The sequence below is a fragment of the Hemibagrus wyckioides genome, linkage group LG22 (assembly GCF_019097595.1).
Source record: "Hemibagrus wyckioides isolate EC202008001 linkage group LG22, SWU_Hwy_1.0, whole genome shotgun sequence".
NCBI classification, from domain to species: domain Eukaryota; kingdom Metazoa; phylum Chordata; class Actinopteri; order Siluriformes; family Bagridae; genus Hemibagrus; species Hemibagrus wyckioides.
Window position 1 is genome coordinate 8803863 of NC_080731.1, and position 16836 is coordinate 8820698.

The 16836-nt window shown below is 37.4% G+C and overlaps 3 protein-coding genes across 3 annotated transcripts; all 3 read right to left on the reverse strand.

Annotated features, from left to right (window-relative positions):
• Positions 1–5541: 5541 nt before the first annotated feature.
• LOC131343608 (C-X-C motif chemokine 11-6-like) lies at positions 5542–6366 on the reverse strand. The gene is made up of 4 exons (XM_058375420.1): positions 6243–6366; positions 6020–6146; positions 5838–5927; positions 5542–5736 (listed from the first exon to the last, which is right to left on the reverse strand). Exons 1-4 carry the CDS (start codon positions 6298–6300, stop codon positions 5724–5726), a joined length of 288 nt encoding a protein of 95 aa, XP_058231403.1. The 5' UTR covers positions 6301–6366; the 3' UTR covers positions 5542–5723.
• A 2056-nt stretch (positions 6367–8422) lies between these two features.
• On the reverse strand, positions 8423–9322 carry LOC131343522 (C-X-C motif chemokine 11-6-like). The gene is made up of 4 exons (XM_058375264.1): positions 9172–9322; positions 8948–9074; positions 8766–8855; positions 8423–8666 (listed from the first exon to the last, which is right to left on the reverse strand). The coding sequence occupies exons 1-4, from the start codon at positions 9227–9229 to the stop codon at positions 8654–8656; spliced, it is 288 nt and encodes a 95-aa protein (XP_058231247.1). The 5' UTR covers positions 9230–9322; the 3' UTR covers positions 8423–8653.
• Positions 9323–15129: 5807 nt separating this feature from the next.
• On the reverse strand, positions 15130–16006 carry LOC131343523 (C-X-C motif chemokine 11-6-like). Its single transcript, XM_058375265.1, has 4 exons — positions 15884–16006; positions 15661–15787; positions 15479–15568; positions 15130–15383 (listed from the first exon to the last, which is right to left on the reverse strand). The coding sequence occupies exons 1-4, from the start codon at positions 15939–15941 to the stop codon at positions 15371–15373; spliced, it is 288 nt and encodes a 95-aa protein (XP_058231248.1). The 5' UTR covers positions 15942–16006; the 3' UTR covers positions 15130–15370.
• Between the last annotated feature and the right edge of the window lie 830 nt (positions 16007–16836).

Consider the following 16836-nt stretch of genomic DNA (forward strand, 5'->3'; position numbering starts at 1 on the left):
ACTGGATGTACTGCAATTCCGCAAAAAGACAATACAGTGCAAAAACAGTAGGTACAAAAAGATAACACAAAAACAAAACAGAAAAAGAACATGTGTAATGAAATGTAAAAAAATGAAATGGAATAAAAAGAAAGAGTAGCAGCAGTTGAGGTAGTGCAAATAGAAATAGGCATCAACATATATATAAACATAGCAGCGTAATGAAATAATAACAGGGTTTGAGGTAGTGCAATAAGTAGTGAACAATATAAGTTATGTGTGTGTGTCCACACAGATGAAAGAGAGTGTGTGTGTGTATGTGTGTGAGAGAGACAGAGAGTTTTGTACAGTTCAGTACTCTTTAGTCTTGTACAGTTCTGGGTGTATGTGTGTGTGTGTGTGTGTGTCCACACAGATGAAAGAGAGTGTGTGTGTGTATGTGTGTGAGAGAGACAGAGAGGTTTATACAGTTCAGTACTCTTTAGTCTTGTACAGTTCTGGGTGTATGTGTGAGAGTTTTTTGTACAATTCAGTCCTTGAGAAGCCTGATGGCTTGTGGAAAGAAACTGTTACACAGTCTGGTTGTGAGGGCCTGAATGCTCCAGTACCTCTTATCAGAGGGCAGGAGGGTGAAGAGTGTGTGAGGGGTGTGTGGGGTCATCCACAATGCTGTTTGCTTTGCGGATGCAGCGTGCAGTATAAATGTCCGTGATAGAAGTGAGAGAGATTCCGACGATCTTTTCAGCTGTTCTCACTATCCGCTGAAGGGTCTTGTGATCCGAGATGGTGCAGTTCCCAAACGATGGTCCCTCTGTAGAACACAGTCAGGATGGGGGAAGGGAGATGGGCTTTCCTCAGCCTCCTCAGGAAGTAGAGATGCTGCTGGGCTTTCTTGGTGATGGAGCTGGTGTTGAGTGACCAGGTGAAGTTCTCTGCCAGATGAACACCAAGGAATTTGGTGCTCTTGACGATCTCCACAGAGGATCTGTCGATGAACAGCAGGTGGAGAATGGTCACTCTGTGCTCTCCTGAAGTCAACAACCATCTCTTTAGTCTTGTCGACGTTCAGGGACAGGTTGTTGGCTCTACACCAGGCTGTTAGCAGCTGCACCTCCTCTCTGTAAGCTGACTCGTTGTTCTTGCTTATGAGACCCACCACGGTCGTGTCATTGGTGAACTTAATGATGTGGTTGGATCTGTGCATTGCTGCACAGTCGTGAGTCAGCAAAGTGAACAGCAGTGGACTGAGCACACAGCCCTGAAGAGCTCCTGTGCTCAGTGTGGTGGTGCTGGAGATCCTGTTCCCGATCCGGACTAACTGAGGTCTCCCAGTCAGGAAATCCAGGATCCAGCTGCAGAGAGAGGTGTTCAGGCCCAGCAGGCTCAGCTTCTCAATCAGCTGCTGTTTTGAGATTTGCATGATTGAAATCTCCGGTGATAATAAACAGTCCATGGGGCTGAGCATTCTGCAGCTCACTAATAGCTCCGTAGAGCTCACACAGAGCCTCCTTAGCATTAGTGCTGGGTGGAATGTACACTCCGAAAATGAAAGCGGTAGTGAATTCCCGGGGTAAATAAAAAGGTCTGCATCTAACAGTCACAAACTCCACTAGCGATGAACAGTAATTAAACACAAGCACAGTGTCCTTACACCATTCCATGTTGATGTAAACACACACACCACCACCGCGAGTCTTACCACACAGGGCTGCATTCCTGTCGGCACGAAACGCGGTTAGCCCAGCTAGTTGAATGGCGGCGACCACGTCTCCATAAAAACAAAAACACAGCAGTTTTTGTACTCACGCTGTGTAGTTTTGCTGGAGTCGGATGTAGTCCAATTTATGAACATTTGGAGGAAAATGATATAGAGAATGAAAACTTTTATGAATTGCATTGTTAATTTGCGCATAATTTAGCCTCACTCTTTCTCAAAATGCAGGTGATTTTGCATGTTTCTGATTTAACTGTGCAGGAAATAATTCAACAAATCTACCATGCTATTCAGCGAATTCTCCTTGAACATGGACTGAATGGCTGTGATTCATTAGTGAGAAAAATACTGAAAGCAGTAACCCAATCTTGGCGATGACCAAAGATGGTGAGCCTTTTTCCACAATAAGCAGAAGAGCATCATATTTTCAGAGTGAATTTCTGATTGTCATGTCAGTTGAATACAAGGTTGAGTCACAGTCAGTCTCTTATGTGCCAGTTCTGCAAATGTTACAGAAAATGCTAAACCGGGCTGATTAGAGCTATTGGGGAAAGTTTACAGACGGAGCCTCGGCTACATTTGCACCATGGCATCCAACTCCAGAGGGGCTGGTGAAAAGAGAAAGCCACAGGGGACAGTGAGACGACTGCTCGGAGGTGAACAAAGCCACTTTTGCCCAGCCAGAAATTACCTTATGCATTTCATAGTGGAGATGCCATTACCCAGGCCTCAGCCCCAGACTCAGCAGGAAGCCTGCTTCCTGATCATGCACTCTGGAGTATAAATCGCTCTCAGTCAGAGAAATCTGGTCTCTACCTAGGGCAAGATCTGGTGCACCAACCTAAACAGAGGGCACAAACACAGACTGCCCTAATCATTGATGTGGGTGACCACCAAAGTTAACCCCTGAGTTTTGGGAGGAAGTGTTTCAGCACTTCCAAAGATGGAGAATTCGCAAAGCCAAAGCAGAGATTAGAGTCAGCTGAGAGGGCGAGAGAAGGGTCTCATCCGTCTCTCATTCCATTTCCATGAATTCAACTTGCAACTTTCATGCCGCACTGCCTCGACAGATGCAGGACTTGAGCCACATGGCACAGGTGTTGGAATGCAGGCAAGCGAGAGCAGAGATTGTGAAGCGCATTCACTCACAGTGCACGCAACTGGCACCCTGATTTTAAAGGGCCTATCCAGATGTTGCAAGTTGCAAAGTTAATGGGGTAACATTCACTCTTCTGAAAATTTAATTAATATCCAGAGAAGGAGTTGAATGTATCAAGGATGGACAAGATACCGGGCAGGTATCTTGGACATTGATATCCTTTATAAAGTTTCACAGATGTGTTTTTCTTGTTGTTGAACTCAGTGTGTCAGTGATGTTTCTATAGTTTGCAGAATATCCATGCTGTAGGTGTGGAGGTGGATTTGTTAAGTGAAATACTGATCAGAAATCTGAGAATGAGCAAACTTATAAAGATGTAGTTAATTTCTTGCTAATAAGAAACACATTGCACTGCGTTCTGAAGTTTTTAAGCACTGCTGTGTGCTGACTTTATTATTTAGTATGTTAATATACAAAAACAATAGCTTTTCAACTGCATGTTTTTTCAAAAACTATATAAATCCAACAATACACACAAGTAATTCTTATAAATTAAACAGTATACATATCATATATACATTTTCACAGCATTTTAAATATTTTTAGTAAGCTGTCTCTCTGCACTCATCTTCCACGTCTGTTCTTTTAAGCTTTAAAAAAAATTGCCACAAATTTTGAAGTAGAAAAGTATGAACTTAAATATTCATAAAAGAAAAATATGTCTTCCTTTTAGTTTTGGATAGTAAATTAGTGAATCTTTCACCAAGGTACTAGTGTGTCAGAACATTCGCTGAAGAGAACTAAGAACAGCTTCTTTTTTCTTTTTTTCTTTTTTGGTAATCTCTCAAATGTTAGTTAACATGATAATACCTGTGATAGTATTAAATGATCTCTCATGAATGTTTTATTATGGATTTCAACCAACTCCTTCTAGCTGTCCAATGATAAAACCCACCTTATGACTTTACAAATATAGCACAGTGATCTGGCGTCTCATCCTGGGTGTTTTCCCACCTTGCCCCAAGTGTTCCCAGCATGGGTTCTGGATCCACAGTGACCCTGATCAGGATAAAGCAATTACTGTAGATTAAATAAATAAATTAATTTGCTTTATTAGTCTTTAAAGCAATAAAATATACAACTGGGATGCCTTTAAAAGCTAGGTGTCTAAATTACATATTCAGACATTCATACTTTTTTCTCAATAAAAGCACTTTTTATCTGTTCATGTGGAGTGAAATATTCTGCTCTGAATTTCTTATGGATTTGTTACATCACTGATTCCACTGTGGAAATTGCTTGCCTGGGGTTTTTTTTTTTGACATAGGGTTACATAGAAAGGAGAACTGTGTTTAAAGACTCAGTGGTGTAAATAAAGTGGAGGAGGGTAATTGTCTTCTGAAAGGGACAAAAGAAACTGAAACATCATTAATTCTCTTTTCTGTGGAAAATAACCGGGTCAATAAATATGCACGTTTGTGTCCTGTATACAAATTGTCCAGAATTTCATATAAATCATACAACAGATGTTAAAATATACCCATGCTTAAACCTTCATTGTAATTAAACAAAATATCATTGCTTAAACCTGACTTTCATACTTTTTTATCCTAAGGTATAGTCAGTGATACATATTGGTAAGCTGTAATATGTGCAAATCTTTTCATATTTATATAAGAAAATGGTGGATTTATGATTACTCTGATTATTTTTGCACATCTTGTTGTCTTTACAGCTACACTGTGTTTACTGTGACTTTGTGAAAATACTTAAGCTGAAAGACAACATCTTTATTCGATAAAGAAACATGTTTCTCCTGACAGGAGTGCTCTTTTCCAGGGCGTCCACAGGACACTTGGGATCACCATGACTGTATATATGAGTGGACAACATAATGCCATTTACTCTTATTGTGTGGTTATAAATCCTGGAATTAAAAGTCACCGTATTGTAAAAACTGGAGTCAGTGCATGTGCAGTAGATACGGCTGGTGGGACAGTGTGTCTACCTCTTGCCCCGCCCACACTGGTAATGAACACGCCTCTTTTTCATACAGGTAGTATGAACATTGAGGGCTTTTACCTGAAATGCAGCTGAAAATGTTGCATTAAATGCTATCTCAAAGCAGTAAGTAATTCATTATTTATGAATTATTACGTAAATATGCTAAATAGAATTTGTGGAAGTGTTACAGCCAGCCACTAGAGGGCCTCAGAGACATTTTAGCTTCACTTTTCAATCCCTGATACATCATCAACCCACATATAAAGTCATTCTGGCTCACTGGATGATCTGATGATAATAAAAAGTTACAGTCACCAGATTTCAACCCAGTTAAAGCTCTATTGGGAAGTTTGGAGCTGTGAGACAGCAAAAACACACACATCACCACCATATCACACAATTATATTAACTGTGTATAAATTTCCTGCTCATTTACATCTGAGAATCATTATGAACATGCAGCAGTGAGACATTGCTAACAATATCAATGACTGATTATTTATCAGAGAGCAAATTAACAGATTTTAATTTCCTTTATAAAGTTTCACAGGTGTGTTTTTCTTACTGCTGAATTCAGTGTGTCAGTGATGTGTCTGTAGTTTGCAGAATATTGATGCTGTAGGTGTGGAGGTGGATTTGTTAAGTGAAATACTGATCAGAAATCTGAGATTAAACAAACTTTATAAAGATGTGGTTAATATTTTTGCTAATAAGTAACACACTGCACTGCTTTCTGATGTTTTAAGCACTGTTATGTGCTGACTTTATTATTTAATATGTTAATATACCAAATATACAGAAGCAACTATAATAAATTAAACAGTATACATATCATATATACATTTTCACAGCATTTTAAATATTTTTAGTAAGCTGTCTCTCTGCACTCTTCTTCCACGTCTGTTCAGTAATGACACGCTGCAGGCTTTATGCTGCTTTCCTGCAAAACAGAAAACATTTTAAAACTTAGTTTTGTCTCTTATATAGAGAATAAAACAATGTTAACATATAACAATAGTTAATAAAATAATATATACTCACTTTTTTTCTAAAGCTGCATTGATGTATTTTTTAGTAAATTCAGATTTGGGATTCAAGCATTTTTTTCCTGCTCCGTTCTTCAGAGTGACACTACAGAGATAAATGACAAGTTAGATAACTCAATAGAATTAAATGATCTTGTATTCTACATTGTTCAGGATATTAGTAATGACTGAACTTACATGATTTCCACATTTTCACAAGATGCACTAACAGGAAACACTTCAATCTTTTCAACACGTTGTAGACGAACTGCGTTAGCCGCAGGACCCTGACACAAACACCTCCTTACACTGACACTGGGCTGTCCTGCAAACAGAAGACAATTGTAGATTTTGAGTTATTACAAATCTGTTTAATTCTGTAGATCGTTATAGAGGTGCAGATGAGGATTAAGAATCTTACCTTCTACATGAAGAATAAGTAGACAGGCAAATGCAACAAAAACTGCAGCAGACTTCATTTTCCTCTTGCTCTTCAACTCACTCGATGCTCTGAAGATCCTGTCGGTGATTTTCTTCTTGATGATTGTTGATGATGTGAATGAATGAGCGAGTTTCCTTCTCTCTTATATACGCTCAGATCGGTGTTTCCCCATGTTCCTGCTTTTAGTCCAATCAATTTTACTTTCAGACCTAGTTCCTCAGGAGCTAACTTTCTCATTTCTTTGAACTGGTCTGTTTGACACTCAGCATTGACCGAGGCTAAAGTTCATCACTTTGTTTGGGTTTTAATTTCCACAAAATCTGTCTGAATTAGAAAGAGTGATGGCTTTTGCCGACTTTTTGTTCAATTTCTTCAGAGATGGTAAAAGTTCCCAAATTATTGATTCAAATTATAGCACAATTATTCATAAAATAAAATTCTCTGTTAAAGATTTTAAAAAAATTGTTTTTGTTTCTTGCCAATCTCTCAAATGTTAGTTAACATGATAATAACTGTGATGATATTAAGTGATCTCTCATTTATGCTTTATTAGGAATTCCAACCAACTCTTTCCATCTGCCTAATGATAAAATAACAACTTATGACTTTACAAATATAACACAGTCAGCTGGCGTCTAACCCGGGGTGTTTTCCCAACTTGCAACCAGTGTTCCCAGGATGGGTTCTGGATCCACAGTGACCCTGATCAGGATAGAGCAATTAATGTGGATTAAATTAATGTATGAATTTGTCATGTTGAAAGTTAACTCATAATATGTGCAATTATTATATATTACATATACCCAGCATCCCTGATCAGGATAAAGCAATTACTGTAGATTAAATAAATAAATGAATTGGAATGAATTAGTATTTGAAGAAATAAAATATACAACTGGGATGCCTTTAAAAGCTAGGTGTCTAAATTACATATTCAGACATTCATACTTTTTTCTCAATAAAATCACTTTTTATCTGTTCATGTGGAGTGAAATATTCTGCTCTGAATTTCTTATGGATTTGTTACATCACTGATTCCACTGTGGAAATTGCTTGTCTGGGGTTTTTTTTTTTTTTGACATAGGGTTACATAGAAAGGAGAACTGTGTTTAAAGACTCAGTGGTGTAAATAAAGTGGAGGAGGGTAATTGTCTTCTGAAAGGGACAAAAGAAACTGAAACATCATTAATTCTCTTTTCTGTGGAAATTAACTGGGTCAATAAATATGCACGTTTGTGTCCTGTATACAAAGTGTCCAGAATTTCAAATAAATCATACAACAGAAGTTAAAATATGCAATTAACCTAATTTCTCTTATTCGTGCCCCCACCCCCTTTTAAATTGTAATTTATATACTGTGTTTATTTGCTTCTTATATATCTTGTAGTTTTTGTTCTTAATATGCACTAGTAACCTCTGGTCAGTTATCACATTACCCTGTGTATACTGACTATATGGAAGATATACAGTGTGCAATTTACAACCTGTCTTTGTGTTACTGTCTCTATTGCTGCTGGATATTTGGAATTTCCTTCGGGATCAATGAAGTATCTATCTATCTATCTATCTATCTATCTATCTATCTATCTATCTATCTATCTATCTATCTATCTATCTATCTATCTAGAGGGCATTAGAGACATTTTAGCTTCACTTTTTTAAATCCTTGATACGACGACCCACATATACAGTCACTCTGGCTCACTGGATGATCTGATGATAATAAAAAGTTAGTCACCAGATTTCAACCCAGTTAAAGACCTACTGGGAAATTTGAAGCTATGAAACAGCAAAAACACACATCACCATTATATCACACAATAACATCAGCTGTGTGCAAATGTCCTGCTCTTAGAATTATTATGAACATGGAGCAGTGAAACACTGCTAACAATACCAATGACTGATTATTTATCAGACAGCAAATTAACAGATGGTGCATTTAATATCCTTTCTAAAGTTTCACAGGTGTGTTTTTCTTATTGCTGAACTCAGTGTGTCAGTGATGTGTCTGTAGTTTGCAGAATATCCATGCTGTAGGTGTGGAGGTGGATTTAAGTGAAATACTGATCAGAAATCTGAGAGTAAACAAACTTTATAATAATATAGCTGATATCTTGCTAATAAGAAACACATTGCACTGCGTTCTGATGTTTTAAGCACTGCTATGTGCTGACTTTATTATTCAGTATGTTAATATACAAAAACAATAGCTTTCCAACTGCATGTTTTTTCAAAAAATACACAAATCCAACAATACACAGAAGTAACTCATAAATTAAACAGTATACATATCATATATACATTTTCACAGCATTTTAAATATTTTTAGTAATCTGTCTCTCTGCACTCTTCTTCCACGTCTGTTCAGTAATGACACGCTGCAGGCTTTATGCTGCTTTCCTGCAAAACAGAAAACATTTTAAAACTTAGTTTTGTCTCTTATATAGATCATAGAACAATATTAAGATATAACAATAATTAATAAAAAAATATACTCACTTTTTTTCTAAAGCTGCATTGATGTATTTTTTAGTAAATTCAGATTTGGGATTCAAGCATTTTTTTCCTGCTCCGTTCTTCAGAGTGACACTACAGAGATAAATGACAAGTTAGATAACTCAATAGAACTAAATGATCGTGTATTCTACATTGTTCAGGATATTAGTAATGACTGAACTTACATGATTTCCACATTTTCACAAGATGCACTAACAGGAAACACTTCAATCTTTTCAACACGTTGTAGACGAACTGCGTTAGCCGCAGGACCCTGACACAAACACCTCCTTACACTGGTTCTGGCCTGTCCTGCAAACAGAAGACAATTGTAGATTTTGAGTTATTACAAAAATATTTAATTCTGTAGATTGTTAAAGGAGGTGCAGATGAGGATTAAGAATCTTACCTTCTACATGAAGAATAAGTAGACAGGCAAATGCAACAAAAACTGCAGCAGACTTCATTTTCCTCTTGCTCTTCAACTCACTCGATGCTCTGAAGATCCTGTCAGTGATTTTCTTCTTGATGCTTGCTGATGATGTGAATGAATGAGCGAGTTTCCTTCTCTCTTATATACGCTCAGATCGGTGTTTCCCCATGTTTCTGCCTTTAGTCCAATCAATTTCACTTTCAGACCTAGTTCCTCACGAGCTACCGTTCTCATTTCTTGGAACTGGTCTGTTTCACACTCAGCAGTGACTGAGGCTAAAGTTCATCACTTTGTTTGGGTTTTGATTTCACATATTCTGCAATCTAGGAAATATACGCAAAATTTGTTTGAATTTGAAAGAGCGATGGCTTTTGCAGACTATTTCAATGGATTTCTTCAGAGATGGCAAAAGTGCCCAAATTATTAATTCAAATTAAAGCTTTCTTTGGTAAAGTTTTTTTTTTTTAAATTTTCACATTTTGAAGCAGAAAAGTATATTTTAGTAACTTTTATTATAAATTAAAGTATAGAAGTAAATGTGCAAAAATATTCATAAAACAAATCTAACAACAGCTTTTTTTTCTTCTTGCTAATCTCTCAAATGTTAGTTAATATGTTAATAACTGAATATATATATATATATATATATATATATATATATATATATATATATATATATATATATATATATATATATATATATATATATACACACACACACAGCGGGCTAACTGGTCCACACAACAACTTGGCACAGGTTTTATGCTGGATGCTCTTCCTGGCACAACCCTCCCATCTTTATCCATGCTTGGGACCGGCACTGCATCAAATTAATTACTGTGATGGATACTCTCATGAATATTTTATTAGGAATTTCAACCAACTCTTTCTAGCTGTCTGATGATAAAACGCCACGTTATGACTTTACAAATATAACACAGTCATCTGGTGTCTCATCCTGGGTGTTTTCCCACCTTGCACCCAGTGTTCTCAGCATGAGTTCTGGATCGACAGCATCCCTGATCAGGATAAAGCAATTACTATAGATTAAATAAATGAATGAATTAGTCATGTTGAAATTTAAAAACGCAATATGTGAAATTGCTTTATTAGTTTTGGAAGTAATAAAATACACAGTTGTTTATGCCTTTAAAAAACTAGGTGTCTAAATTACATATTCACACATTCATACTTTTTTCTCTCAATAAAACCACATTTTATCTGTTCATGTGCAGTGAAATGCTCTGCTCTGAATTTCTTATGGATTTGTTACATCACTGATTCCACTGTGGAAATTGCTTGACTGGTTCTTTTTTTTTTTTGGACATAGGATTACATAGAAAGGAGAACTGTGTCTGCAGACTCAGTGGTGTAAATAAAGTGGAGGAGGGTAATTACACTTGTCTACTGAAAGGGACAAAAGAAACTGAAACATCTGAAAGAAACTGAATCCCATTTTTTAAATTTGACATAAAAACAGAGCAAAAATGATAAGGCAATTACGAAATAAAAGAAAAAACTCTCCCACTCTGTTTCCTGGCCCATTTTAATTGGCGAATATACCAAACACCCAGTCCGACTGAACCTAAAGGTCTGTATTTAATTTTCTCAAGCTGTTTCTTTTAGCCACTGTAAGTGAGAAGTTGGGACAGGGCTACAAATGTATTCCCAGTATAGTGGATACTGCACTGCAATAACTTGACCAAAAACGATATAGCTGTGGACAGAGGAAAAACAGGTGACACTGTGAGTTAGAACATCTGTTACATTTGTACTCAACATTTGAGACGGTCTACATTTAGAAAAACGCACCCTATAAATGACCTCAAATTGGATAAGTGTGAGCAGAGAACATGATGGGACATTACATAAACCACTCATAACAATTACCTCCACTCATTATTAAGTTGAAATCCCAGCTCTGCTTCCTAAGAAGCCTTTGTTTGATCGCAAAAATTCAGAATACAATTGTAGATCTCTGAAACAACACCCCTATGTTGCAATTTAAAAGTAAGCAAATTTAACCATTGATGGTGAGGAGGAAAAGAGGGAAAGTTAGGAAAGCGTTTTGAACAAAACATGGAGTGTGACTAGCGATGCAGCACCTTCTTAGGGAACGGGGTTACATATGTAACCTGGTGTAGTTCCCTTTCAAGGGAAGTCACCACTTTGCAATGGCAGAAATTCCTCAGAGGCTTACTCCATTGGCTCAAAGGGTGCTTAGAGCAGCTGAGAGGTCACAGGAGGAAGCATAGCAAAGCATTCAGCTCCAGAGGGGCTGGTGAAAAGAGAACGTCACAGGGGACAGTGGGATGACTCCTCAGAGGTGAAGAAAGCCACATTCCCAGGCAAAGCCCAGGCAAAAATTGCCATATGCATTCTTCCACCTCTGGGTGGAGATGCCATTCCCCGGGCCTCAGCCCCTGCCTCAGCAAGAAGCCTGCTTCCAGATCAAGTACTCTGGAGTATAAATCACTCTCAGTGAGAGAAATCTGGTCTCTACCTAGGTTAAGATCGGGTGAGCCAACCTGAACAGAGGGAGCAAACACAGTCTGCTCTAATGATTGATGAAGGGGACAACCAAAGTTAGACCATGAGTTTTGGGAGGAAGTGCTTCAGCACTAGAAACACAGCCCCAATCTTCAGGCAATCTGTGTGCCATGAGAGACAGGAGTCCTCCCAAATGCCATGGCAGTGGATGTCTAGGACTGCTCCCCAACCCTAGAGGGAGGTATCCATCGAAAGAGCCATGTGACGATGAAATGCCCTAAGAGTGGGACCCGAGGTGTGAAACCAGGGTCTATCCACATAAGAAGGGTACAAAGCTCATGACATGTAACCCTTGTGACCATGAATAGAGTATCTGCAGGGTTGAAAAACAACTGCTCCTGAGCCAGACCTGAAATGGTCTCAGGTGATGCAGACCCAAAGGAATAGCTTCAGCCAATACTGTCATAAGCCTAGTACTGTCTGCGACACAATGACCTTGTCATTTAACATTTTTCTTTTAACATCTTGAAATTATATATTTCAGTGTACAATTCGGATCACGCAGGACCAAAATTGGAAGTAGCCCTAGGAACCAAGAAACCAAGGTCCTCCCTTGACTGGTGGGCCTGGCCCTAAGCGCTGGCCAGCTGTCCCGATTTAACACTGGGTTGTGGTTCGGGCTGCAGTGCTAGCTTTCTTTTCCAGCTGCTGCAGTCCAGGCTGGGGCCGGTGACTACTGGTTGATAGCCCTAGCTCCTCGCTGCAGTGAGGGAGGAACAGACACGGTGTCTAAAAGAAAGGTTTTGTCCCTTTTTTTACATGTCAGATTGTCGCTCCGTGGCAACCAATGCATGCAAGGAACAGCCGATGGCATGGGCCATCTGCATTGTGGCATGGAGTGCTAAATTGGACCTCATTGGTGACCCCTCAAAGTAGACAAGCTCCTTTAGCAGGTCAGCCTGGTTTGGCTGCAAAAACACCATGTGTGTAGCACAGCATCGGCATTAATCCATGATCATGTGGGCCTTCCATATAAGGGCCAACATGGCCTGACAGAGCCTCAATGGGAATGCAGAATTTCTCCCTGCAGCCAATGATGGGGAGAGATTTGGCTGAATTTGAAAGAGCAAAGGATTTTGCAGACCATTTTGTTGGATTTCTTCAGAGATAGCAAAAGTGCCCAAATTACTGATTCAAATTAAAGCACAATTATTCATAGAATAAAATTATTTGTTGAAGTTTTAAAAAAAATAATAAATTCATGCATTTCGAAGGAGATAGAAAAGTATAAACTAATAAAAAGTATAATTTAAAGTATGGAAGTAAGTGTGCTAAAAATATTCACAAAAGACTGAAATATTTACCTTTTAGTGTCCGATAGTAAATTAGTGAATCTTTAACCAAGGAACTCTACTGAATGATCTCTCATGAATGTTTTATTAAGAATTCCTTCTAGGTTCTTGGTGATAAAATGGCACCTTATGACTTACGACAGATATAACACCTTGCACCCAGTGTTCCCAGCATGGGTTCTGGATCCACAGCATCTCTGTTCAGGATAATGCAATTATTGTAAATTAAATAAATGAATGAATTTGTCATGTTAATAAAATTTAATTCACACTGAAATGGAATTATATGAAATTACTGTATTAGTCTTTGAAGCACTAAAATATACAGCTGTAATGCATTTAAAAGCTAGGTGTCTAAATTATATATTCACACAGTCACACTTTGGCAGCGCAGTGACATTTTTTGCTCTGAATTTCTTACGGATTTGTTACATCACTGATTTCACTGTGGAAATCGCTTGTCTGGGGTTTTTTTCTTTGACATAGTAGGGGAAAACTCTTTTTGCAGACTCAGTGGTGTAAATAAAGTGGAGGAGGGTAATTGTCTTCTGAAAGGGACAAAAGAAACCGAAACATCATTAATTCTCTTTTCTGTGGAAAATAACTGGGTCAATAAATATGCATATTTGTGTCCAGAATTTCAAATAAATCATACAGCCATTAAAATATATACCCATGCTTAAACCTTCATTGTAATGAAACAAAATATCATTGCCTAAACCTGACTTTCATACTTTTGTACCTTAACATCAATGGTGCATATTGGTAAGCTCGAACTGATTCATTTTTATTTAAAAAGGTGATTGAGTTTCGATCACTTGAATTATTTTCAGACATCCTGTTGTCCTTAATGCTGCAGTGTGTTTAATGTGATTTTATTAAAATGCAAGACAACATGAACTCTTCACTGATACACTGAATCTGAAGGATCATGGATTCTCTGTAACAGGTAGAAAAACATGTCTACTCTGTAATGTGATTATTCAGTATATCTGATTATACTTTCGTAAAAGCTCTTTCTAACAGAAGGATTCACTATGAATGTATACAGATATGTGACAAATTAAAGGAAAACCCGGAAGCTCCATTATACTGTTGGAGCATTTTACTGGTCTTTGGTTTACTTGTCCCCTTAGAAGGAAGAGTCACTACAAATCAGTACACAGTTTCCCTGACTGATCATCTTTATCTTATGAAGAATCATTTTTCTCCAGATAGGAGTGCTCTCCCCCCCAGATAGGATGACTCAGGCTCCATCCATGAGGCACGAGGTCTCAGTGAATGGTTTTAGGGGATGAAAGTGATGTAACTCATATGCTGTGGCCTTCACAGTCATTAGATTACAACAAGTTGAACATCTATGTGAGATTTTGGGAGGAAACAGATGAAGATTAAAAGATCTGAAACTGAACTCCTGGAGGTTTCAAGGCAACATTACTCACTTACACCACAACACCACCAACGTTACACCAGAAACTGTGTCATACTAATGTACTTATGACCATTATTATGACCATGCAGTAGTGAAACACTTTCAGCATGGCCTGCTGCTAATTTATCATTAGTACAATATAACTGATGGAGATTTTAATATTCTTTCAAAAGGTACAAAGGTGTGTTTGTCGTACTGCTTTTAGTTTTTAGAACAGCTAAACCTTATGGGAAATCTGATACTGGACGAACCTGTCTATTTATTTGAGATCATACCTATACATTCATTGTCACGGCTACCTCGGACATTTTCCGAGCTGACCAACACATACATTTGTTCTGTTGTGTTTTCAGTGCTCACCTGTTTTGTCTTCTATCCTTAGTCACTTAGCATGGGAGATAAATATCCTTTGTCTTAGCATGTCTTTGTCATGCTACTGTTACTGATGTACTGATGTTATCATGTGTCTGTTTTTTGCCCATCATATCCCTGATCCTACTTTTTGTGTGTTATAACCTATTCCAGTGTTTGTATTTAGCTTCTTTGATTTATATTCCACTTTTGTGTTTCTTTTTGTACAGTAATTAAACTCTGCATCTACATCTGCCCTTGTGTTCATTTTGTGACAGTAAGAAACACATTGTTTTCTGAAGCACTATTATGTTCTCACTTTATTAGAATTTAGTTTGTCAGTTTACAGAAACAATATAATTTTTTAGTTCTTGCATCTTTCTTCAAAAACTATATACATTAAGCCATATACAGATGTAACGCCCATAAATAACACATTAAACATATCATATGTACAGTTTATACACCCTTAAAAATATTTTAATAGCAAAGCAAGCTGTCTCTCTGCACTCTTCTTCCGCGTCTGTTCAGTAATGACACGCTGCAGGCTTTATGCTGCACTCCTGCGAAACAGAAATATGTTATAAAACTTAGTTTTGTCTCTTATATAGATCATAGAACAATATCAAGATATAATAATTAATAAAAATATACTCACATTTTTTCTAAAGCTGCATTGATGTATTTCTGAGTAAATTCAGATTTGGGATTCAAGCATTTTTTTCCTGCTCCATTCTTCAGAGTGACACTACAGAGATAAATGACAAGTTAGATAACTCAATAGAACTAAATGATCTTGTATTCTACATTGTTCAGGATATTAGTAATGACTGAACTTACATGATTTCCACATTTTCACAAGATGCACTAACAGGAAACACTTCAATCTTTTCAACACGTTGTAGACGAACTGCGTTAGCCGCAGGACCCTGACACAAACACCTCCTTACACTGACACTGGGCTGTCCTGCAAACAGAAGACAATTGTAGATTTTGAGTTATTACAAATCTGTTTAATTCTGTAGATCGTTATAGAGGTGCAGATGAGGATTAAGAATCTTACCTTCTACATGAAGAATAAGTAGACAGGCAAACGCAACAAAAACTGCAGCAGACTTCATTTTCCTCTTGCTCTTCAACTCACTCGATGCTCTGAAGATCCTGTCAGTGATTTTCTTCTTGATGATTGTTGATGATGTGAATGAATGAGCGAGTTTCCTTCTCTCTTATATACGCTCAGATCGGTGTTTCCCCATGTTCCTGCTTTTAGTCCAATCAATTTTACTTTCAGACCTAGTTCCTCAGGAGCTAACTTTCTCATTTCTTTGAACTGGTCTGTTTGACACTCAGCATTGACCGAGGCTAAAGTTCATCACTTTGTTTGGGTTTTAATTTCCACAAAATCTGTCTGAATTAGAAAGAGTGATGGCTTTTGCCGACTTTTTGTTCAATTTCTTCAGAGATGGTAAAAGTTCCCAAATTATTGATTCAAATTATAGCACAATTATTCATAAAATAAAATTCTCTGTTAAAGATTTTAAAAAAATTGTTTTTGTTTCTTGCCAATCTCTCAAATGTTAGTTAACATGATAATAACTGTGATGATATTAAGTGATCTCTCATTTATGCTTTATTAGGAATTCCAACCAACTCTTTCCATCTGCCTAATGATAAAATAACAACTTATGACTTTACAAATATAACACAGTCAGCTGGCGTCTAACCCGGGGTGTTTTCCCAACTTGCAACCAGTGTTCCCAGGATGGGTTCTGGATCCACAGTGACCCTGATCAGGATAGAGCAATTAATGTGGATTAAATTAATGTATGAATTTGTCATGTTGAAAGTTAACTCATAATATGTGCAATTATTATATATTACATATACCCAGCATCCCTGATCAGGATAAAGCAATTACTGTAGATTAAATAAATAAATGAATTGGAATGAATTAGTATTTGAAGAAATAAAATATACAACTGGGATGCCTTTAAAAGCTAGGTGTCTAAATTACAT